Here is a 27,042-nt window from a genome sequence, read left to right as displayed (position 1 = left end):
CAATCTCATTTCCACAGGAACAGTTAATTCCAGACTAAATTTTTGTACAGTCCATTTCTATCAGAATGCTTTCCCAGCTTACGTGTATTTACAAATGTAACTCAAATTTTAGGACCTTTAACTCTTCAGTAAATTCTAGCACATATTTCTTATGATCCTTAACTTTTGTAGCCTTCAAATATATGGCATGTAAGATATCAAGACTATCTTCAATTTCTGGTCAATTTCAAGTAATATATACAAACTATCACCACCCAGAATTTAAGAGAGTAAGAATTATCATATTTTCTTTTTAATTCATTGAATTATTCAGTTCAATACCATATCAAATATCTATAGATTTATCCACAGCTATAGAATCATAGAAGCAACTGAATATTCCATAAATTTGATGAAAAGTTGAAACTAATGTGGCCTCTTACTGACTTAGAGAAGCCATAAGCCTGCAAGGTCTACAGATGATCTGCTCAAGGAAGGTTGCTTGCATTACTCTAGACCATACATTTGCCAAAATGCATTAGAGAAATATACACAGAAAGCCAGTTCTCGCATGGCCATTCATTAGCTGGGTGATTTCCCTCCTCCTCCACCTACTCGCTATGACATCCAAACCTACATTTGGAGAGAATCTGGTACGGGAATGTTGCCACATCTCTACTGGCTGAAGTCCCATTATGATTATTAACTTGGACAAACTACTTATGCTAACTGGTATCACCGTCTAAATAAAGTATCAAATACAAAAACCGGGCTAGTGGTCTACAACTATCACTGTAATAAGTACACTTCTTGCCAGTCCAGTAAAAATTCTGAAGGATATAAAATCACTCCTTAAATGAATAGAGAGATGCATGGCCAAGAATGGCTGAGAATCTTTTTACATCAAGCATTCATAAAAATAATTATATTACTACCACAAAATTCTTCCTCTTCTTTATTCTACTCTGTGTTACGTGTCGACCCACGCGCCACGCGATTAGAGCATCACCAATCTACCAATGAGCCTTGAAAGGAAGGGAAACTCAGCCACATTTTAGGAAAGAAGAAAAGTAGTACAGACAGACTGGCCCAGAGTTCATTCAGCGAGTAGCTGGCATGACAAGAATTCAAGCCCAAGTCTGCACTGCTCTAATCCGCTTCTCTCTCACCTGCCCACTGAGGAGTTTCTAACCTTAAGGAAGGCACATGTGCTAGAGGAAGACTTCCACTGTGTGGAATTCTAAAGCGTGCATTATGGAAACTGTGAAATGAAGCCATTACCGATTTTAGTGGGGCAATGAACATTAATTACAAAATAATTGATTTTGAACATTTTAAAGAGCAATGGATTTCTAGAAACAAGAGTATATTTGTTTTTGTCTATTGTAGGAATCTGTTATTTTATCTGTTTCCCATCCTAACAGTCCTAGATAATGTTTTGCCTTTCTCTTCATTTCTTATTCACTGAATGTTTGTCTACTCTCCCTTCAGAACATGTCCTCTCTTTCTTGTAACAGATACACTGAGGGACATCAACGCAGAAGGAAAGGCAAACACTGTATTTCCTTCCAAAAGGGATTCTCAGGCAAGATGAGAGAGATTAGCCAAATTTATCTTTACAGGATGCCTCCTGGGGCATATGCCAGCTTCTTAGTGAATTAGCAGAATTTTAAATGGTAGTATTGCTAAAACTGTTGGAATTGCCCCTTAGAAATCTATGACTTCAGGACTTGCATGGAATAGCTGAACAGGTCTGATCCAGGCTTCAAAGTAAACTCATCATATCATCAAACTGATACATAATTTAACTACTGTATTTGTACATAGTTTATCTTATTTAAGCATCAAAATATCATGTACCAGAAAGGAAAAATATGTTACCATATTTATACTTTTAGTCATAAAACCATATTCTTTTACTCAGACAAGGCAAATGCATTCATTGACCCGAAGGAATTCCTCTTTCCCTACTTCTGGAACTCAAATGCTTTCTGCTCTGGATCTCAAGGTAATTGTCCAACAGAGGAATATTCATATAACATACACTTCTTCAATCATACAATAAACGTTTGCATGCCTATGAACACAATGCACTCTATTTAGTGCTGTGTGAGAAAAAATGTATTAGATGGTAATCCTATTTTTATAGAGGTTGTTGTCTAGTAGAGAGTGTGTGTGTATGTTGTACATGTGTGTGTAATATCAGTATAAATCAGTATATATTAGAAATTAAGTGACAAGTGAGACTGTCAATAAACAGTGCAAGGGAATTAAAAAAGGAGATATATTTTCAGTTGGACTTTCGTGTCTAATTTCACGAAAAGGATTACATTTGTCTTGGCCACTAATGGATAAGTAAAACTGAAAAAGGTAGGGCTGGGAGTTAGCCTAAAAAAAAAGCATTAATAAAGATACGAAGCTTGAAAATGATGGGTTGTTTGCATTCATAAAATACAAAATTATTTCTATTCTCTAGATCGTAGATAATCTAGAAATAGTAGATTATAAGGTTAGAAAGATGGATTGGGACCACTCTATAAAAAGTAATGAATCTAAGGCTACAGAACTTGCAGTCCCTTCATTAGGAGGTAAAGGACAATAAAGATCAGGGCTACAATTCAGGAAGCTGCATCTGACTAATGTAGCAGACAGAGTGGAAAGATGAGGTGCTAAGGCAAGAAGACCAATGAGGTGGGTACTGCAGGAGTCCAAGCCTGGAGGAATCACAGAAGAGGGAATGGACAGATGGGATAACTATTTCAGATGAACAATGAACAGAATTTGAAAATTGATTATGGGAAGAACTTAAATGGTAAGAGTTAAAGATGTTTCAGATGTCTCAGCTGAAGAACTGATGACAATATTGATGCCAATAAATAGAAATACAGGTGTCTGAAGAAGTGGGTTTATAACCTGGCCCTATCCTTGGTTCTATCCAAACACAATTTCCATCAGAGCATGTGAGCAAATGTTGTTGATTTCAAAGGCTTACTAGTTACAAGGCATCTGCATTCTTGGTACTCTGGCCATACTTAAAACTTAAGCAGGTGCCCCATATATTTATTGCCTTCAAGGAGCTAACTTTGCATATTTATTGCCTCATTGGCCTCTCAGTTCAGAAGAAACTGAACTGAAGTAGAAAAGCCATGTCTCTGGGCCAAAGTTTTAGTAATATCTGTTAGTCTTTTCCCCCGGTTCAAAAAAGGAAAACAAAACCCAAAAACATAGGGAAAAAAAGTTCTGTGTTTTTATAATGATCTCATTTGTAAGTAATTTCCTCTAACTTATGTAATTTTATCCCACTCATCATCTCTATAAAGTAGGCCATCTAATTATCATATGAGATTCTTAATCAGGAATTAAATTGTGTATGTTCAGTGCAGTTTCTTTTAACTTGTAAAAACACAGGAGTCTGCTAGAGCTTTTTTATTTTCTTGACACTCTACGATAAGTATCAATTATCACAAATGTGCTAAAGTCAAACTACAAAACTGTTCATCTACTGATTTCAGGACAAACAATTTTGTCCACAACCTATGTCCTTTGTATTACTTCAAGGATATAATACATCTTAAGAGGGTAGTTTTTATAATTAAGAAAAGAAAGCACTGAACCATCAGCTACTAAATGGTCAAAAAAAAAATAAAGACTATTTTATTAACGTAAAACAGTGACCATTTTCGGGTTCTTACGATTACTTTTATTGGCTACATGTTTTTAAAGTAATGAGAATAAATTCAGCAAGTCAGAAAAAGATAAGACACTCAACCATTCTAGTAAGCAAAGAAAAACAAATACAAATTAAATTACAATTTAAAATGTGCTATACTTAAAGCTGGCAAAATAAGCTGAAACTGTATTCACAAGCAGTCCTCTATTTAAATTTGTACAAATATTGCTACATGGCCTCCAAAAACAGCACACCACTTTCCACTCCTCAAAAACGTGTGAGGGTATCTGTCTCCCCAGATAGGCCAATACTTTTCATTCACTTACACTGTCATCAGAACATCATTTACCAGCTATTTGTTGGGCAAAAACGAAGGATATTAGAGATAAAATGTTGAATAGCAACAACAAAAACAAAATAAGACAAGACACAGTCTCTGATCTCAAAAAGCACAGTCCAATTAGAGATATAGACATCAAATAATTAGACAAATGATGTAAACCTGCAACTGTGAAAAAATTAGAATGAATACTATATAGAACTTCTAAAAGCACACATTAAGAGATTTAACCTACCCATGAAGTAATTCTCTGAAGAAATGATGTGAAAGAAGGAGAGAAAATGAGGGAAGAGGGCAGGAAAAGTTTTCTTGCCAAGGGAAGCATGTGGTCCTTAATAGCAGGAGTGAATATGGATTCATCCGTGCAGACTGGTAGCTGAAAGAATTGTGGTGGTCTGAACGTGTATTAAGGACACTAGGATTTTTTTCACATAAGCCATGGGTACATCTCAATGAGCTATGTGGATATATCCCTTGCCATTTTTCCAGTGGGGCTTTGGTCATTTTGCTAATTGATTTTTAAGAGCTCTTTTTTATTAAGGAAAATATTACTTTGTCATACATGAAGCAAATACTTGCACTGACTGTGATTGATCTTCTGACTATTGTATTTTTTCCCTTATGTTGATATTTAAATCCAAGTCACTAATTTTGTGTGGCTTCTCCTTAGATATTTCTAGATTTCATACATAGAATCATAGACATTCTCTGTTAAAGAATAAAAAAAGAAAAGAAGTCAACAAAACAAAAAAAAGCTCAATGTACAGACACATTCTGGAATGTTCTGTAATGTTTAAGGTAGAGAATCAAATTCCTGTTACTGTTCTCATGGAATGATTCATTTCTTTCCACTGATTGCAGGTGCAGCTTTTATTACATGCTACATTTCCACATCTTTTCCTATTATAAGTGGATTTTTTAAAACTCTTTCATTGACTTGTCTGTTTATTTAAGTACCAGCACAAACTACTTTATCTATTCCGAAATGTATTAATATCTGACAGAGCTAACCCTGTCCTTCACCACCACTTTTTTCTTTTTTTAACAAGAAATTTCTTATGTTGGGTTTTCCATATGGACTCTATAATCAGGGTGTCTAATAAAAAATTCTGTTGACATTTTTGGGCAGATTACATTAATTTATATATAGATAATTGTCATTTTATAAGATGGACTGTTCCTATCCCAATCCAGGAAATGTCTTTCCATTTATTTAAACCACTTTTATGACTCTCTATGTGGTTATAAATTCTTCTTTTTATAAGTCTTCTACATTCCTTTGGAAGTATATGCCTACGTATTTTATCTTTTTTATTTTTATTTTACTTTTTACTATCTTCAATATAAGTGGAATTTTTTTCTTTGTTTATAGTTTGCAAGTGTCTGTTATTCATGTATTGGAAAGCAAACATTTTATACGTAGTTTTGCAACAGGCCAATAAAATTCTCTTATTGTGCTGACAGATTTTTTTTAGCAAATTGTCTCAAGTTTTCCATTTATACAACTGATGCTCATTTTGCCCCTTCTTTCTAGTTTTATATTTAAAGTTATTAAATATTTTCACAAAAACCAATGTATGTAATACATATGTTTACACATACTATATGTGTGTATGTCTGAATCTAAATAACTTAGGTATTAAGGGAAATTATCACACAAACAGCAAACTTAAAGGCTAATTCTAAGATCCACGTCCAACTTCCCTATCAGATCTCATGCCTCCACTTCAAAAAGAAGGCACACACAAAATGCGTGCTGCTGTAGAAATCATTCCAATCCTGAAGTCCTAAAGAGCATCTCCTATACTTTCTCTTTCATCTGTGATATATCAGTCTTTATTTTACCCGGAGTTGATTTTTAGGAACAATCTAAAGAAAGTGTTCAATTTTATTTGCATACTTGTCAGAAATCAAATGTACCATCACATTTTGCAGAAAAGTCAACCTTCTCTACTGATCTGCAATGACAGCTTGGTCAGACATCAGGCTCTCACGTATGGCGTGGAGCTGTTATGACTCTATTTCACTGTATCGGTCTGGCTATCGACACACGCATGACTGGCAGTATCTTAGCTACTAAAGTCTCACGGCAGGTCTTGATTTCTCTTTGGGAAAGATTCCCACATTATTCTCCTCCTCATCTTCTTCTACCTTTGCCTCCAGCTTCACTGCTTCCCCCAAGACTGTTTTGGCTATTTGCACTTCCATATAAATTTTGGAAATATTTACCAACTTACATAAAAGTATATTTACTGGAATTTCCATAAACCTCTAAATCATTTACAGCAGAACTGACATCTGCAAGATATTACATTTATCCACAAACATAGTATATTTTCATTTGATACAGGTTTAATTTAATGAATTTTAACAGCGGTGTATAGTTTTCTATCTTTTACGGGATTCATTACTAAGTACTTTGTGTGTTCTATTGCTACAGTAAATAGTACCCTCTTTTTAAATGATATTTCGTATTTTTGTGTTGACAGCTTTTCATATGTATCTTACAGCCAATAAACTTACTAAACTCATCAATTAATTCCATGTACTTTACTTTTGCATTATATCATGTTTCTATGTAGGTAATCACATCATTTGCAAATTAAAATGGATTTCTTTCTTCCATTCTCATCCCTATACATTTTATTTATTTTTCTCCCATGCTGTTACTTTTTGTACCCCAGTACACACATGGAAGCAGATATACTGACAACTATGATTTACTTACTTTTGTAGAGAATGTTTCTAATATTTCACCATTAAAAATAATGTTTCCCATTCATTTCAGTAAACATACATGAGTAAATTTTTATTTTATTGGATTTTTCTGCATCTACTGATAGTATAGGTTTTCTGCTAATTAATAGAATCTGTTAATTAATCTGTTAATGTGGGAACTAAGATTTTAAAATGGTAAATGACCTTTGCTATACTGAGATAAAGCCAACTTTATTCCCTTGTATTAACTTCATTTATTTGCATAGTGCTGCTTTATTTTGAAAATGTTTCTTTGCCCTTTTTGCATTCTTCTCAGATAGGAAGAGACTAATTTTCCTTCTTCACAAATGTCTTTTATTGATTTTTATGCTACATAATACTAGCTTCAAATACTGAGTTTGAGGCTGTTCTTTCATTCTAGAAAATTCAGACTAATATTAGCATTATTTATTCCTTGAACCTACTGCTATGTCTGAACTGGTGTTTTCTTCAGAAAGATTCTGAAGTGCTGATTCAATTTCTCTAAATGGTTATAGATCTTTATGTACTTTCATTACATTTTCTTAGGATTTTCCCATTCCATCTGTTTGTAACTTTTTGTAATGAAAGTATTCAGTGTATTTTCTTAGTATCTTTTTAATATCTTTGGTATCTGTGTTATATTTCCTCTTCTCATTTCTAATACTGTTGAGTTGTGCCTTTTATTCTTGCTCAATCCTATTTTTTACCAATTTTACTCGCATTTTCATTGACTCAGTTTTGGCACTGTTGTTCACGTTTACTGCATTTTTCTCTTTTATTAGTTCCTGCTCTTCATGATTTTTCTTCTTTTTTTTTTTTCACTTTGTTGTTATTTTTCTAACATTTTAATTTGAAAACTTAGGTCATTAATTTCAAAATATTTTTATGTGTATATAAAGCTACCCATTTTCTTCTATGTGCTGCTTTATCTGCACATGTGCATACTATACTCTCTAAATAGTATATCTGCTACTGTTCAAACCTGAGAATATTCTGATTTCTCTAAAGATTTCTTCTTTGATCTGTGAGTTTTTCAAGAACATGCTTGTAAATTTGTAAATGTATGTATTTATGAGTTTTCTTTTTGTTATTGGTTGCTTAATTGTATTATGATCAGAAAAATTCATCTGTATATTCATTTTTAAAAATTTGTTTAGACTTATAGGATAAAACAATATATGGTCATTCTTTTTAACTATCCAGTATGTTTTTAAGGAGTAGGTATTCTTTATTAATTGGCTGTAGGTTTTATGCCTGCCCAGTAGATCAATTTTTTTAGTTATTCAAATCTTTTCTCTTCCATCAGCTCCTCTATCCAACATTAAGACTTAGCCTCCTGTGAGTGAAAAATTCCATCTCTTTGATATTGATAGAGTCCTATCTTTACTATGTGAAAACTTCCCTTTCTCTTGCTCTTTAGCTTGATCATTTATTTTTTAAAAAAATCTCTTTTTGGAATTTCTGAGCATTTAAAATGAGGATGGGAGATTTCAATATCTTTACAACTTCTATCAATCCAAATCCTAAAGTTAATCCTAATGTAAATTTTTAATGTGAAAATAAACGCCAACTTATTACTTAAATAAGACAATTTCCTCAAGCAGAATATTTTATTCATTTCTGCTGTTCTACATATCACAGAGGTTATATATTCCACACTTTCAGTAATAAAGTTATCTTTATTGAGTAAGTACATTTTGAGTGCATACCATGTGCCAATTATGCAAGCACCACTGTTCTAGAGGTTGCAAATACAATGGTGAATTAAGGACTCTAGAATTCATCATGTACATACAGACAGACTAACAGACAGACAAGTAGATAGATGGAATTGGGTAAATTTTAGGAGGACAAAGTAGGCAGAGGAGGATAACTGTGGTTATACATACATTTTTAAGAAATGTTACCAGAAAGGCCTCACCAAGAAGGTGGTATCTGAGCAGAGACCTAAAGAAGAAAATGGAGACAGCCACGTGACTGTTCTGGAGAAGAACACTGCAGGCAGAAGGAAAAGCAGAAGGCAAAGGGGTTGAAGGAGATGTTTGCTTCATGTGTTTAAGTCACAGAAAAGAGGCTGATGGCTAGAGTGAGGAGGGGACTGGCAGGCTGAGAGGGAAAGAGGCTAAAATGTGTAGGGCCTTGTGGGGCCACTGTTAGGGCTGGGGTTCCAGTGAGACAGGAAGCTATTGGAAGATTCTGAGCAAAGCAATCAGGCAATGTGCTTTTTAAAAAAAAAAAAAAAAAGATTCTCTGGCTCTAAATTAAAAACAGGCTGTGAGAGGCAAGGACTGAAAAATAAAGATCGTTTAGGGGGTCACTGTAGGAACCCAGATGAGAGATGATACTGGCTTGGCCTGGAGTGGTGGCAGAAGAATTAGTGAGAGGGCATCAGATTCTGGATATATTATGAAGGTGGCGTCAACAGCTGATGAACAGAATGTGGAGTGAGAGAGGACTCAAGGATAGTTTCATGGGTTTTGGCTGAGCAGCTGGAAGGATGGAGCTCCATATAACTGTGACAGGAAGACCTCAGGAAGGAGCACATCTAGGGTGCTGAGAATCATTTCTGTGTGTGCACACCGGAATAAAGTCTCACTCCAAGTGGGCTTGGGTGTATTTAAAAATACATATTTTTTTTTATAAAACTTTATCTATTAACTTTTTCATACAATATCTAAAAACACTCCAAAATATTTGAGTGTACCTACAGCATCTTTCCTACAATAAATTTTCACTGACATTCTATGCATAAGAATTTTTTACTAAGATAATTACTATATTAAAGCATTCACTTATTGAATATGTATTTATGGAATACCAAATATGTACTGAGCCCTAGCAGGTGGATTAGGAATCTCATGATAATAAAAAAAAATAAGCATGATTCCTTACCTCTTGGAGCGGAAAGCCTATGAACAGACGAATGAATGTACATTTATAAAGTGATGGTGCCATTATCTGTTTAATAGACTGACCTACACAGAACTCATCCTATGGGAAATGACTGCTGATGAGATACATGAATCATGATCGGCAGGAAATAATTACTCAAAGATGGGAAGTAGGAGTATTCTAGGCAGAGGGAGTGGCATGCGCTGATATTCTGCGGTGCCAAGAGCCAAGGTGCGTCGGACACACTGTAAAAACTCTAGCGGTGGCTGCAAGGCTGAGAATGAGAGGGAGCCCAGTGTGAAGCAGAAGTGAAGAGGTAAGGTTGGGGGAAGATACTACAGAGCCAGCTCAGAAGCAAGCTAAGTTCATTAGAAGTACCTTTCAGCATTACCGGCATAGCACAGTAATTAACAACATGGGCTTTGATTTTGGACATGCTTGACTTTGAACATCACTCAGGCATTTACTAGCTGTGTGAGCTCTGGCAATCATCATCTCTAAAATAAAGCTGATATTTCTGCCTTCCTGTTGCAGGTGAGAGAAGAAGTCTTTGGTCCCAATGTACTAAGCTAGCATAAAGTTGTGCTATCCAATAAATCTCTAGATTTAGCAAGGTCAGAAAAATACTCAGAGGATTATGTTACTAATAATTATCTTTAAAATTATTATTTCCCTGATAATTAATATATTTTATAATATCTAAGACCTAGGGCTAAATTTTAGTAAAAGCTTACCCGATATTAAAGGGGTCATTTTACTTTTGGTTGGAATTTACAAAGAGGACTGAATTATATGTGGCTCTAAAGAAAAAAGAACATAATATATATATATGGTACATATATGGTGTATATTTATATATTTTGTTACCTAAATTTTATCAATATACACACACTTACATAATAAAACAGCCTAAAATACCACTAAATATTTGTACAAAAGAACAATTTCTGTTATTTGCAATGGGTTGCATCACAGAATTTATGTCTAAAAGTACCTTACAAATAATATGAGGACAGAGATAAACAATTCAAATAAATACCTTTCAGGCTGAAAATAAAAAGATTCCTCTCGAGCAAACAAACGTGACTTGCTATGCAATACTGACTTAGAGTGAATAATTCTTAAGTAGCAGAGCTACTCAAAGTGTGGTCTGTGCACCAGCTGCTACAGGTGACAGACGTGTATCTAGATAAGTGGCCAAACTGGAATGTCAGCTACATCACTAAACATGCAGTTCAGTTCAGCTGACTTTTTTACTTCGAGACTTTTTCAATGGAACGAACAATGTGCTATATTCTGGCATAGCTTCTTATCTCATCAGAGACCACAGTTTCAATACAAGATCATTTATTGAGCAGTTAATGAGAAAATCAGATTCGATGGAGATAATTTTACTACATACACTAAAGTAGATTTTAGATGACCTGCTTGTGTTAAATGGCAAGAAACAGAGGAGAGAGATATGGGAAGGGGAATAAACAGAAAACAACTAGACAAAAATTTATTTCCTTAACTGTACAATGAGGAAGCACTTTCAATTACAAAAAAAAACTATAGAAGAAATAATAGAAGAAAATATGAGACGTGACTACTAAAAAAAACAGTCTGCAGCTCAAAAACTTAAAAAAATAGGATTAAATTAACTAAGAGAACTAGGAAAATATTAACAATATATTTAATCAATAAAGAATGTCTTTAATACCAAAAGAACTCCTGAAAAATTAATCTCTACTAGCTTCAGTTTCCTCATCTGTAAAAGGACAGTAAAAACAATACATAGCTCAAGATTTTTGTGAGATTGGATTACATAGGAATAAACAGTGTTTAATGCAATGTCTGATAATAGAAGAACACATTTTAATTTATATTAGCAACCTAATATGATATTCTAAAACTTTAAAAATAATGTATGATTGTGCAGTAGTGTTAGTTCCACAAGTATGGGTGGTCACAAACCTGCACATTCTAAAGAAAGGTCTGGCCTTTGCCTGGCTCTTGGGAGGTAACCTCTAAGGCCTTGAAATAACCTGTCTGATAAAAGTATCTTTGTTCACTTGGGGGTCCTGGGACATGTCCAGTAGTTAATAAAAACAATGTGATTTGTGGTGGGGTAATTGGGACAGACTGACTTCTGGAGGAGCTGGAGACTAAAGGTCTGCCTTGTGGGTGATCAACCATGCCTCCACAACCAATTTCCACTAAAAACCCTGGATACCAAGGCTAAGGTGAGGTTCTCTGGATGGCAATGCTATGTGCATATTCTCACACACTGCTGTTTAGAGAATTAAGCACTGTCTTCTCAACTTTACTGGAAGAGGACAAATGGAAGCTTGTGCCTGGTGTCTCCTGGACCTGCCCTATGTGCCTTTTTCCTTTGCGGATTTTAATCTATATTCTTTCACTGTAATAAACTATCATAATGAGTAAAACAGCTTTGTGGAGCTTAATGGGTCCTTAAAGTAGATCACTGAACCTGACAATGGCTGGGGATTCTTTCCCCACACACAGTCATCTAACCACAATTAACAGATGAATAATAAATTACAGCTTGAAATCAAAGTAAAATCTCTCACTTTAAGAAGTTTCTGTTCATAAAGATCATATAAAATATATAAAATATAGCAAATATGTGAATCCATATATATTCAATGAACTCTGCCAAAGTTATGAACAATTTCCTAAGGTGTTTTATTTATAAAAATAAAAATTTTAGGCTTCATTACAGTAAATTAAAGTCCTATTTGCATTTCATGAGTGTAAAATATTAAATACCAATAAAAACATTCTATCATTGGGACTTTGGGTTACAAAAAAAATAATCACTCCCTAGACCTACTGTTTAGAAAGGAAAATAATTTTGGAAAAGGAATCATAAAACATCATTATAAATCAGTTATATCCTCTTTCTTGCTATGGATTCTAAATTACACTTTTGTGTATAGTTATATATGAGTTTTAATTGGTAATTACTCAAAGGAAAAATTAATACATTTTTGCAGACATTATTTAAGATTCCTTTGCAATAGTAAAAGAAGGATTTTTTTTGTTCACTTCAATTACTCAAATTCTCACCCCTCCAAGAGTCAGTTTTATTACTTGCTGAAGCACATTGACTTTTCCAGCTATTTATAGAGTTGCTCTCGGGATTTCTAGAAATCGAATTCAAGGCAACAAACATACAGACACTTAAATCAGTTTAGAAACATTTTATATGTGATTACAAACCAATTCTTGAACTGACAAGTTTAAATGGGATCATTCTGCCATTCTTAAATTGTGGGTTGAAGAATTATGTGATCCACTTTCTGCCTACAGGAAATATATTGGAAGAAATCATGACCCTCAAAAAGAAAAAAAAAATCCAAAAAGAAAAAAAAAGAATGAACAGTTTCACTTAAGCAGATGAATCTTAATCATACCTCTAAAAGCTCTATTGGAGAGTGTGTGTGTACACAGGATCCATACATATAATTATCTAACATCTATGAAAACTCTCCCTATTGGGGAGGCTATGTGTATGTGAACACTGTTTTTTATTTTCTCTTCCTGTATTTCTGTTTCACTGTGCTTTACATCTTCCACTGGCTGCTGCTGATGTAATTTATATAGATGAACTCCTTGTTGTCTGTTTTTTCTTTATAAAGTCATGATTATTCTCGCTGCTATTGTCTCCCACTCTCTAGCATCAAGAAAATATTAGCCTCTACTTTTGAGACAAATACTGCTTACTGGTAAGGAGAATTTTTAGTAACTAAGTAGTTCAACATATATCACACATCCTGGTATTAATCCATCAAGCATTACACATACCTTTGGCACAACTCTACTGATTTGGGTACAGCTCTATAAAAGTCAAATAAAATAATATTTTACTACCATTTTAGCCATTCCAACCCGAGTTCCTGGTCATAAACCAATGTTTCTACTACATAAAGCTGAAGTGCCCTTTCCTTAAATTATATCATTTACTGCTTTGTTTGAGTAGTTGTAAGTTCTCGACCAAGCCTTTGCACGTTAATAAAGCATACTGTATTGTGGTTGGTTCCTTTAATTAGTGTTTTTCCTACATCTTACAATATAATAGAGACTAAAGAAATAAATTATATATATCTGCTTTTAAAATGTAAATTTTTTTTTCAAAGTGAATCCTCTACATTTCAGGGTACTTGACACAATTATTTACTGTCTGTCTCATTAAGATGTATTCAGATAATCTGTATATCAAACTGTTAAGGCATGGCTAAGGTGAACATTTTAATTATTCAGAAAATTGCATTTAAATTGATAATAATTGTATTTATGATCAATTTGCACTTACTGTCTTAAGATGTTTTAATAGTAACTTTTTCTTGCCTCTAAACATTATTCTCAGCCTCTGTCATTCAAATAATGCATGTGGTTTTTCCTATTATGATTAAACTGAAATATCTTTAAATTATGAAAACTGTATTGGAATTAAGAATCTAAATCCTACTGTTGTGGTGCGAAACATTGAATGAGATTATTGCATTGCATTCTTTCCCTACAGGATGATGATTTTAAATTGTAAATCTTTTTTTAATTTCTTTTTTGAATAACAAATTCTTTGTATTCTAGAGCATTTTAATGACTATCAAAAGCTTGCAGAGGATAAAACAAAAATGCGTGTATACATTTAAAAACAGCAACATCAAAAATCAATCACTGTTGATAATGTCCTTTCTCTTGAATTAGGTTATGAGTATAGGGGTATATTCAATTTTTGGTAATTCACAGGGCTGGATAATTATGATTCGGTCATTTTCCTATACTTCAGCTTACTTGAATAAAAAATTTTTTCCCAACAAACAGTTACATCTTATATAAATTTTTGTTTAAGCATTCTGACACCCATCAAATTCTACTGCCAACTCAAGTTTACTCAACGGTCTCCAGGGTTCAGGAATATAATGAAAAGGAAATGAGCCAGGTGAAGGAGACAAGAGTGCTGCCACCTGTGATGAGCTGAGAAGACGGGCCCCATGTAAGGGGTGCAGTCACTGCTCGGCTCCAAGGAATGGCTGCTGTATGGGACTGTGTGCCAAATGCTGCCAGGGCTGGAAATCTGAATTTTTATGTCAAATTTATACTTTTCAATGTTGGCAACTGATTCAACTTTTTAAACGCTGCCAGCCAAGCTAAATATGTCCTTGACCAAAGAGGCCTCCATAAAGATCACTTCCCTGAGTAGGACCCCAATAAATCTGAGTTCAGTTAAAATACTTTTCATCTGTACTGCTGATACTGCTAGCACGCAGGGAAGCCAACAGTCCGAATGAAGTCTGAGTCCCTAGCCCATGCCATTTCTGCTATAGCACAATTCCTGTAAACATGTGCCTATTTCTTATGTAACTTGAATCCCAAACCAACCTCATAACGTAAGTATTAACCCCATTTTATGGATGAGGGATCCAAGGTCCAAAGATAGCAGGCAACTTGGTGCAGAATTTGAGAACAGTATGACCTGAGTTAGATGACTTGAGTTCAAATCCTTCCTCCAACACAGCATATTTATAGCTTTGGGAGGGTAAGTTAACCTCTCTATACTTCAGTTTCTTCCTTTTAAGATGGGTACTCTCATGGTATTACCTCACAAGAACGCTTGGGGTATACAAAGCAGCTAGAAATAGGCACATAGTAAGTGCTGTGTAAGTGCTGTGACTACTAATTATTATTGTTATTATCATTATTTGTAAAATGAAATCCTTGCTTTGTGTGTGTTTCAAGTGAACTAATCTACGTAAAGTGCTTAGAATTATGCCTGAGACACACTTAATGTTCCTTACACATGAGCCGTGTGTCCCATTTAATTCTCTTGGAGATTCATTACTCCTAAACCGGGCAGAATAATTCCTTTACTCTGTGTTGGGTAATGACAGACAGACACTATCATAGGCTGGAAGTGTTTACACTTCTACACAGTGTTTTCCTCGGATGTCTGAATAACACATAGCTTTGTAGGGCCGTGATCATCACAATGTTTACGTCATTTGGAAATGCATAGTGAAATGAATCATGTGTCAGATGACGACTGTCCTGATGAGGATTTTAATAATGTTATAAGACTCTAGTCAAAGTATCAGGAATCAGGAGGTACCTGAATGAACAACATTCAGAAGACACTCTTCAAATTTAGATGATTTCCCTAATTTTAAAAAACCTGAGCCCAAAGCAAAAAATGGAAAGATATGCATGTAATTCAGTAACTCAAATTACAAAGTTATATGTTAACATATGAGCATAGCCAGAATTCTCACTTACTTGTGACCCATTTCATGAGCAATTGTGAATGCAAGGTTCAGGCCATTGTCTTCAGCAATAATACATTTTCTCTTCTCACTACACATCCCACTCAGGTAAGCTATACCTAGAAAACACAAACATTAAGTATCAAATGGCAGAATTAAAATGCAAATATTTATGCTTGGTATTAGTAGAATGAAAGAAAAATGATAGTTTTTCCACTCAAATATGTCAATATTAAACCGTGATACTTAGCATCTATAAACAGAATTTCAGGGGAAAAGGCCTATATGTGTCATTCAATAAACTATTAATATTCTTTTCAGTTTCAAATTTTAGATGAAATGATGTTATCAATTATATAATTCTCAAATGGCATACCATGAGAATAGTTTGTAAATGCCACTTTTGATTGTCATGTAAGATAGTCACAACTTAGAAAATGTAAATAAAAAAGCAATGATTATTTAAATATTTTTTAATTCTTGTGAAGAACCTTGTCGCAAAGAAATACCCTAAATAAACTACATTTAGAACATTCTTGAACTCACATTTGTATTTTGACTTAAAAATTTTGAAATTTTATTTCATGAAATACCATTTTAACTAATGTAACAAAAGCTATCTGCGGTACTTGGAAAATTGAGAATGTTTCCCTTTCTTAGTTAATAAGATGATCTAACTGCAGAGCACATGATAGTGAAATATGTAAGATAATTATTTCAGCAAAACATTTGATCTTTTGGTTTAAGTTATTAGTAAAGATGACAATATCTGAAATCGTTAATACTTTTTTTAGTCAAAGATTCACATACTATTTTACTAATTAAGATAAATCCCTAAATAAATATCATCTAACATAAGAAACTATTATCTCCCAAGAGTAAGTATCAACATATTTTTAAATTACAGAAGTTATTTGTAGTAAAAAATATTGAGCATTTGTTGAATTAATTCTCAGATTCTTATAAAACACATGTAAACACATTTTATGAAAAAATTAAAGCCTAGGCAGGTGAAATGATTTGCCAAAGATCATATGACTACCAAAATGATAGAATGGGGACTGAAATCCAACTGTGAATCCACCTGCCAGCTAATTTTATTCTGCTTCTGACCACAATTCAGAGGAGAGCTGCCCCTAGGTAAAGATGGTTAGCTGAATGCTTATAACTTCCCTCTCTTCAGAAACTTAAAGAATAACGGTAAGAAATAATTAAATTTAAATAAAGTAATAAATCACCTTGCCCAGGTTTTAGAAAGATAGAAGATTCATGAAGGAACGTGAATTGATTCGGTGGAGCCACAGCTCTAAAGACAGGAGAGAAGGATTTCATGAGCATGGCAGAGGCCCAAAAGGCTCAGGACTGAGGCACACAAGGTTGGAGGACAGGCAGTGCTGGCGGGCTGAAAATGGAGATCCGTGGAAAGTATGTCTGAAATCCTCACTTATTCAAACCTTCGTGAAAAATGTCAATGCCTGACAGCCACTGCCCCATCAGGAAAATAAAGATGTATTTGTTAAACAAGATGTAATATGTTATTAAAAAATAAAACTAGAGAAAGAAACAGCCCAGAGAAGAAATATAGATACAGATGTTATTATCTCCACGTATTTAGAAATTAAAATAGATCTTACAGAGATTTCAAATTCACAAACAGATGAATGACTTCTTTATTAATGGATGGGTGGACAGATGAATTGATGAATAGACTTCTACTTCATTTGGCTTATTAAGGCAACTGAAATTACTCCAGGGTTAAATCAAGATAAAGTAGGAAGGAAAGATGAAGGTGGCAATAAACAGAATGGAGAAATGGAAGAGGAGAAAAACATATTCTTTATCTAGTTCCATTAAATAACACATGAAATAAAAACTTTTAAAAATTCTTAAATGCAATGTGAATTTTAAGAGCACTAAGTCATATGCTTATTAATTCAACAGAAAGTGGAAAACCAAGATTTAGAAGTAACTGAATTTGTGTTAAAATTGTAGGGAAGAAGGAAGAAAGGATGAAGGGAAGGCTAGAGGGTGAAATAAAGTATCTCCTCTTAAAAGGGTATCAAAACTCTCGAGCATTTAAAATTTTTTTAAATACGTAATTTGAAACTAAACACTCTATAAAAATTCTAAAGTAATCTCAACTATAATCAGCATGCTGATGACCACTATTTGGTACAAAATTTCCTTTAGGGTGCCTATGTATTTCACCACATTTTTTTTTTTTTACCACAATTAAAATAATCCCATCACTACATGCAGATTAAAACTCAGCTAATGCGGGTTGTCATCAAGTCATACATCCCTTTGCTACATGGACCAGTACATACCAAATTTACTCACTTCATTAAGTTTCACATTTCTTCTCCCATACCCATTCAAATATACTTGCTCCCAGATAAAAGTAGTATTGTCACTCGTTTCAAATTATTATATCTTCTGTATTATTCTTTTTCTTCTATATTTATATATTTTTCCTTATTTTTCGGTAACCTTACTACATTGGCTAGGATTTTCAACATACTGTTGAAATACATGTGGTATTGAGCTGTCTGTTTGCTGACTTTAATAGCAATGTTTACAGTTTCACAATGGAAGATGATTGCTGTTGGACTTTCACAGATACAGCTTAAGTTAAGGAAATTAATTTCTGATATTCTTGTATGCCTAAGAGGAAAAGGAGGCAATGTTATTCAATGTGTGGGTCAAAGGTGAATGGGAGTTTGACATTTTATTTTTGGAAAAGAAATAGAAGCTTGGAACACAACAGAGAGAAATGGGAGAGAGCACTGATTAAGTCCTAGGGGAATACTCAGTACAAATGAGCCAGAAAACATATGGTTCTGCTGCGGAGGGAGAGCACGAGCTTGGAGTAGCACTAACATGCCCAGCTGGGCAGCATCCAATCTAGTGGCTGAAACAGAGATTAACATTTGGATTAAATTTGGGCTGAGGTTTTGTAGATCAGGTATAAAGGAAGAATCAAAGGGTTATAGGGGTTGGCAGCAAAACTGAGAGTGAGCGATGGGAAGGAACTTGTAAGGCTCTATGCTTGATAAGAAGTAAGGTCAGAGCCTCATAATAGGAAGAAACGAATACAGTGGTCAGAAGAACAGTCATCAATGAAATAAAGAAACAAACACTTTCCAATAAAGTGTTGCAGATTGAGAAAAGGGGAATTTAGGCATTTTAGGTTTCAGAGGTGAAGTTTCATGACATGAGGTACTGCCAAGAGAGTGGAGAAGGGCAGAAGTAGAGGTCAAGCAATGATTAAGTCGTGTTCGGTGCACTAATAATATGAACATGAAACTGCACAAGATCACAATGAACTCAGGAAGGTGGGAAAGGAGGCCACCCTCCCTAGGAGATGTGGGCGAGAATCAAGGAGGTCACTCAGACACAGTGACAGTGAGGGATCCGACGGTAAAGCTCAAGAGCTGCAGGTTCAAAGGAAGAGTTTTTATACAAGGTCAGGAGAGATTTTGATTTAGAAGCAGCAGTGGGAACAGGAGGAACGCAACAGGTGTACAACTTTGCTTCTTCCTGGCACCAGCCCTGTGATTACAGGGAAAAGAAAGCACGGACAGTGACCTCTCTGGGGGCTCAAAATTCCTCAACAGGTTATGGTAAACCAACAACCACTGTGTGGTCATGTAAAAAAAATATGGGGATAAAAATGATAATTTATAAAGAATAGACATATTTTATACTTTAAAATATAAATTTATATAAAATGTAATTCAAAAATGAGCACACATTAACACAGAGGAATGACGACAACTCAGGAGTAAAAAATTCGTACCACCACAAATTCATAGAAGACCAAAAGGACCACACAAATGTGCTAAATTGTTAATAGCAACTGTTTTCTGCAAAGAGATTATGGGTCATTTTTCCTCCTTTTTTCCCCACTTTCCAAATTCATGTAAGTGTTGATAATAGTTTTATAATGAGAAAATTAAAGACATAAATATGATAATCATGTCTATGAAATTTGAGTAGTAATTAACAGGATGTCTTCTAGATCACAGTGCAATTTAATAATCAAAATGACCCTCTACGTCTATTCTTCTTTTACTTAAGTGTAAAGTCAAAATCTCCAACTAAGATTCTGATAAATTTGAATTTCATTGTTCTCACATTTGGCAGACCAAGGAGATTTTCTTTGACTTAAAAGTTATGGAGAATAATTGTAACCATGACTAATTTAAATGACTTGCATTATTCTGTTTAAAACCCCATGCTTTTCAGTTTTCAAGAACCCACATGTTTCTTATTATAATAAGGGGTAGAGGTTAGGAAGGAAAAGGATTTAACACAGCTGTTACTTAAAGACAGATATAATACAGACCCTTTTAAAAGCACTCTAATATAAAAAATTATGAAAATACAAAGGAAACCAAAGTAACCTCTAATTTCTCATCTAAAAATGAATCAAGTCATGAATTGGGAGTCAAGAGAACCTCTCTTCTGAAAACATAACATACTGTCCTGGACATGATACGCTACACGGCACCAAGACGATGAGCGACCTCTAAAGCCCTCCAGGATGCATGTCACAGTAATGCACTAATCAGGAAATCACAGGTTTTATGTGATCAAATGCGTGTACCCTAACAAAAGTAAGTCACCTCGCTCCAGAACTGTTGCTTTTAACCCCTAGCTAGACATCCTAAGTTCAAAACCCTGGCTTTCCTGGCACAAAACCCTGCACATTCCTAGGTAAAGTTATTTATCCCGTGATTGCACACGATGAGGTAAGTTATATACCTATGATCCCCACTATTTCTTGCGGCTTAATGTAACGTGATATGTGACAAGAACCAAAGGCACAACAATGAACACATGCTGAGCACTGCCTTCAGGAGCCTGAGCCACACAAACACCCATTTTAAAATCTTACGATTGAAACATGAAGATGCACATAGGATATTACGGCAGAATGAAAAAGAGACATTGAATAGGGGAAAAGCAAAGCAGGAAAGATTTTCAGAAAGGGAAATAGCTTGGTGGTATCACTGAGCGGGCAGAGGTGAGCCAGAGACAGGCAGTGGGAGGGGAGCCGGGGGTGAAATTTCTAAACAAAGGACTGATCAGGGGAAGGGGTAAGGAAAAGCTAGTGAGAGCTGATGTCACGTGTCGGGGGCGGCTTACGTCCTTTAAACGTGCAAACCACGGAGGACACTTCTGCCCCAACACTGTACTTAGCATGTTCTCAATAAGGGGTATGTTAAAAGAAATGCACAGCAAGACTAATATAAAATGTGATTCAATGTAGGGCCTTAAAGAAAAACATGATTTTAAAGAATCAAACACACTCCATCCACTAATTTAAAAAAATTTGTAATAATTTAGTAATGGTGCCCAGGTAATGTAAAACCCATTTACATGATTACAGTCAAACTGGGCTTTGAACATATTCTAAAATAACAACTTGCCTTACTACTTTGCTAATTATCTGCCTCTGTTCCATTAAAAGATGAGATGATGATACAATTACATAAGTTATTATATTACAAGTTTATTATCAGTATAGATATAAATCTATTTAAAAACAGGCTTCCAGATTCTCTTAAATGTTTACGTAATTATAATATTCTTAACAGCATGGTTTCTATGAATACTAAGCAAAGGGACTTCTAACAACAACAACAAAACAATACTAGTTTAATAAAATGTATAGTGTAACTCTACGGTTAAATAAGGCAGAATATTGTACAGACACTAAAATGTTGTTTATATGTTCTCATATTGTGGTAGCCTCTTTTTATAAAAAACACACCAAGATGCCAAATGACATGTAATATATACAAATTCTGGAATATACAAGTAAGCCTGAAGCAAAAAAAGTTTCCAAGCACAAGAATAACACTTAAAAAATTCAAGTCTGGAGTGGTAAGATCATGAATTAATACTGTCAGAGCCATAAACATAGTCATAAACCTACTCATAATAAAAACAGAACTCATTAAAAATGTGTAAGTTGAAATGACAATGCTTAGGGAATTTCATAGGGTATATCAGAAAAAATGAGACTGAAAATCATTGGTTAAAATGCCTCCCAAGAGATGGGAAGAGAGCATCAAATCTTAAGAAAGTAGAAAGAAGGAAATAATAAAGTGGAAAATCAAGGAACAATAAAACGAATGTAAAAGGAAACTGGCAAAAGCTGATACTTCCCTAGCAAACTGGTTAAGAATACAAGAGACAAATACAAATCACCAGCATAAAAAATGAATATAAAAATGTCTCCATAGTTACTATGCTAAATAGTATATTCGTAAATTTTCCAACTTACCAAAGTTGTCACAAGAAACACAGAATCTAAAATTTCCTATGATAATCCCCTTCATTCATGATACTCCAGCTCCACTGGCTGTTTTTCTCTTTCTCTTTCTTTTCTTTCTTTTCTTTTTTTTTTTTTTTTTGGCTCATTATTTCTCACATGGGACAAGCATGTTTTTCCACCTCAAGACCTCTTGTCACCTGTCTGGAACATTCTCTACCTCCATCTCTCTCCAGATCTTTTTAAAATATTGTAACCAAGCAGGACCCTAGGGGGCCTTCCTGGGACAGACCTCTCCCCCACGTCCTCTGCCTGCCTCTTCTCTGTAGAAAAGCTGTAGTCTCCCAGGCCTCCCCAGAGTCACGAAGGCCTGGCTCAAGAATTAATGACTGAAGGGATGTGAGCATGTAGTGACAAAAGTAGCAGTTGGGCCAGCAGAGCTGGTAACAATTTAAACAGTAAATTAGGCATATGGCAGTCACAGAATCTTTAGTTCCTCCCTGAAGTATACAGATAACAGTGTCTGATGCACGTTCCTGGGTTGTTTCACAGATATTAAAGCCCCCACCAAATGGAAGACGTGAACTGCATGATGGCCACGAGCACTCAGCCCTCAGGGGAGCTGAAGCCTGAGGACCGATACTGTTAATCCCTGTGACACCGCCCTTTTACCTCACCATCAACCAATCAGACTTGTGCATGAGCTGATCACATAGTCTTCAATGCCTCTCCCTCGCCTTGCTCTTAAAATGCTTCCCTGAAACCCGCTAGAGATTTCACGTTTTTTGGAGCACTAGCTGCTCTGAATTCCTTGTCAGTAGGTTGGTTCTACTATGTGGTGAGGAGGCCCAAGTTTGGATGGGTAATAATATCACTTTTTTCAGTAAGGCATTTCTTGATCTCCAAATTTAAAATTATAAATACCCTTCTCCCTACCATGGAGTTCCCAGACTATCTCTTACTTAGATCAATTATTTTTCCCTTTTCTTCATTTTCATTTCATTTTTAATGCCTCATTTCACTTATATATTTCAATACACCAATTGCTTTGATTATTTAGGAAGGTTATTGACCATCTCTCCTTCAGAATGTAAGCACCGCAGGGCCAGCAAGTACTCAGAAGTCAACTTGTTCATTCCCAGTGTGTAGACCATGTTTTGCACAGTACAGGGCTAATGAAGTCTGAGCTGTACTGACATTCATTTCTCTTATATTTCCACAGAGGTGATGTCCTCCTACTCGTCTAAGGGCTTTGCTCTGACGGCAGATGGGAAAGGATAAGGATGAGTGTTATTCCTTTGGAACTCTGGAGGATGTGGATTGGGAAGTCCCAGGCCAACACAGGGTGGCTCAAATCGAGAAGAAAGGAAAACACTGTGTGACCAGCTGGAGAGAAGGACTGAGCTATCACTTCTGAGCCTACTTTGATTCTTGCTGCCAAGGAGGCTGGAGTGGTGGGTGGTTTCAGGCAGAGGACCTATGGATGATAAAGCTGAAGTTCAGCAGTGTCCCCAGCAGCAGCACTAGCTGGAAGGGTGGGGAATGGGGGTTGCAGGTAGATAGAGTGTGATGGAGAGAACTGACTAGGAAAGCTACAGAGCCCTGAGTTGAATGTTCCTATGTTGACCCACCAACTACATTCCTGTAGCCAAGTCAGGAGCGTGCTCTGTTGCCGTGTAGACTCAGGGATCGCTGCAAAGATGAAAAGACTAGAGGCATCAGAGGGCAGAGAAGGAAGGGTGATTTCTGAGCTACAGCCCATCACCTAGGCTTCTTAGAAGGAATCATATGAGAGGCTGGGGGATTATTTGAAAAACTGAATATTAGCAAAAAGCAAACCAAAACCAAAAAAAAAAAAAAGGTATATGAATAAAGTAATTTAAAGTAGAAAAAATATTAATTGACAAGTTTAAGTTTTCACTGTCTTGGCATCAAGTGAAGTAGGAACTTGTGAAAGATTTAATACATTGTAGAAAGCTAGATGCAACATTTTCTTTGCTTAATTTAGTATAAATTTTGACCTTGTTACGTGTATTGAGACAAAATTAACTACAGATGGGAATATATGTGTTTTAAAAAGTTGGTGTGTGTTACATTTTAATGGGTTTCTGAAGGAAAATAAAAGAGTGAATAATTATTCATTTTAGATTATTACCCTAAGGTGCCACAGAGCAGAGCACTAGTGCACCAGATAATATATATACACCACTTCTAAATCTCTGGCAAGCTTTTATATGAAATATTAATGTGGTGCAGGAAGAAGAAAGTGAAAGATGGTTTAAGTAAATGTTTAGGAAAAACAGTGAAAGGCAGGGAGTCCAGAGGGAGTATGTGGGGTAAGCAGAGGTGGCCGGTCCCTAGGTTCTGCTCTTCTGAGATGGAAAGGACATCTTGGTATAGGACACTTCCAAAGTAGGTTTTGATGTTGCTTTTGCTGTTTTTACCCTTCCTTATTAAGCTTTATAATAAACCACCCCACTGAGCAGACCCACCTCCTCCCCAGGGTAAGGTAATGAAAAGGACGGCTTTTGTATGGAAGGCAGAACAATTAAGAAAATTTATGCCTGCGGCGAGCTCTGTCCTCCCGCTGTGGTATTCCAGATTTATTCAGCTTCACATCCACTTCCCATCTCTCTTCAGAAAATTTAAGCCTGGGTTGTTGGATGGTTTTAGAAGTTCAACCCTTCAATCTTTAGAGAGTTTAAATTAAGCCAGACTCCAGTGTACATTGTTGTGGTTTTGATATATCATTAATACATCATTAATAATGTACACCATCTGAAATTCTTAATTTAGATTTCAGTGACGCTCTGAAAGTGTAATTCTTGTGGCACAGTGAAAAAGCCAGATGTGGTCGATTACACATCTAACTCCTGTAAATCAGTAATGAGAACTTGACCGTGCAGTCTACCACAAACATGGCTGAGAAATGGTGTTCTCATTGCTGTGTTAATTTTAAAAAAGATAAATCAGAGTTCTGAGGCTTTATACATAACTTTGCTCATAAGTAAAAAAAAAAAAAAAAAAAGATTAATGATTTCATCGGCCTTGGAGATTAAAAAACTGTCATGACTTTGAAAAATAGGTAAGATGAAACACAGTTAAAGATTTTTGTGAAGCAAGTTTAAGGATACAGCTGGAAAATTTTTTAAGTGTTCTGATTACATATAAATCAGGAATTTTGGCTAACGCTTTTTTATAATGTTATAACGTAATCATATCCTGAAGGCATTAAATGGGACAATTAAAACTAAAAATATCGAGCTACTAAGAAGCTGTTAAGTTGCTTTCTTAGTACACTAGTAAAAACACTGACAGCACGCATTTGTAACTACAAACCAACTCCAACTTCAAACAGTTTGACACAATCTTCTTTTTCCACCTTGCCAATTTTTAATCATTTTGTTACTTTGCATAACTTGCTTTCTACTCAGTATGGTCAGTGTTTTTTGTTCCAGTTAAGGAAAGAAATACTTCTATGCACTGGAGAAAGCTACAAAATATAATTACAACTATCTGATGTTCTTAAATCTCAACTATTTAAAATACTAAGTTTGGTATGGGGCTTTGACATAATTTGTAAAATAAAACATATGTGTACGTAAGGACAAGTGACTCCAACCCTAAACACATTTTTAAGATTGCAGTTTTTTACGTCTATACACCGAGGCAGTTAATAGTAAATAAGTTGGTGAAAATTCTTCTCAAAAATGATTTGATGTTTTCTAAAATCCTGGTCAGAATTCCATAGTAAATTTTTAATGACTTGTTTTCAGCATCAAGTATAAAAAAGGCAAAATGCAAAGAATCAAGTTTTAGGAATCGAGGCTCTATGTCAAATATTCCAGGGTTTGAGTCCAAACCTTGATTTTTAGCTTTGTGATCATGGGAAAGTTAGTTCTGTTTTCTGAGCCTCAGTTTTCCCAACCATAAAATTGGGAAATCAACCGTTCTTCTGAAGAATGCTAATTCATTTAGATAACATATTTCAGGCTTCTGATGGCCTGTCTGAAACATATTAACTAGTAATTATTAAACTTAGCTTTCTTATTTGTAGAATGAGGTAACAACCCCTAAGATAGAGAACTCTTGAAAGGTTAAAGGAGGTGATGTATTGAAAAAAAAAAAATCTCGGGTGCAGAGAAGATGCTTAACAAGTATTCCCGTCCACCGACAATGTTGTATAAATGTGCAGTCAGCACGAGCTGCACTCTCCAGATGCTCAGAGTGAGACAACTCTTAAAACCTGTAAGGAGGACCTCAGGGAGTTCTCTAAATTAAAACGTTTTTTGTTTCCCAAAGTTGCACTCAGCAAATTTTAATATTCATACAGTGTTTAATAGCATGATTAAAATAATTTCTAATATAAACAAAATTCTGTAATTAAAACAAAGCTTTAAGAGTAAAGGCTCTTGAGAAGAGAAATATCTAAAGAATAACCACTTTTCATAATAATTCCTTAAGAATTATGTATCCGAGGCTTATCCCTACAACACGTCTTGCCAAAATAGAAATATAAAATGTCTGATTTATGTTCTGGCCAGTGTCTAGTAAGATATACACCAGCAGCCAAGAACTAAAACAAGATAAGCTCAGCCTTGCTTTTATTATAAACCGATGAAGGAGATCATTTTCCTACCAGGAAACCATTTCTATTCAGAAATACAAAGACTGAGCACCTGGGATGCTCAATCACTGTGCTATGTGCTGAGGAAACAGACAAGTACTGAGCAAGATCTCTGACCACAAAGAGATGAGAAGGAGAGGGAGTGAATGGAATGCAAGTTATGAGAAAAGTATACTGAAGTCCACCAGGTTGATGCGTGGTAGAGTGAGAGGCCATTCAGGAAGTCTAGAAGTGGAAATTCATCAG

The 27,042-nt window shown here is 35.1% G+C and overlaps 1 protein-coding gene across 3 annotated transcripts in view; it reads right to left on the bottom strand.

Annotated features, from left to right (window-relative positions):
• ADAMTS19 (ADAM metallopeptidase with thrombospondin type 1 motif 19) overlaps window positions 1-27,042 on the bottom strand; it is a 241,151-nt gene that overhangs the window by 126,200 nt on the left and 87,909 nt on the right. For all 3 annotated transcript variants that reach the window (XR_004318692.1, XR_004318691.1, XM_032476644.1), the window contains exon 8: window positions 15,900-16,005. Coding sequence is in view for 1 of the 3 variants with exons in the window: in XM_032476644.1 (XP_032332535.1) it covers window positions 15,900-16,005 (106 nt within the window). In the remaining 2 variants the exon portion in view is untranslated. The remainder of the gene's footprint in view (window positions 1-15,899; window positions 16,006-27,042) is intronic.

The sequence above is a fragment of the Camelus ferus genome, chromosome 3 (assembly GCF_009834535.1).
Source record: "Camelus ferus isolate YT-003-E chromosome 3, BCGSAC_Cfer_1.0, whole genome shotgun sequence".
NCBI lineage: Eukaryota > Metazoa > Chordata > Mammalia > Artiodactyla > Camelidae > Camelus > Camelus ferus.
This window is presented reverse-complemented; position numbering and strand designations above follow the sequence as displayed.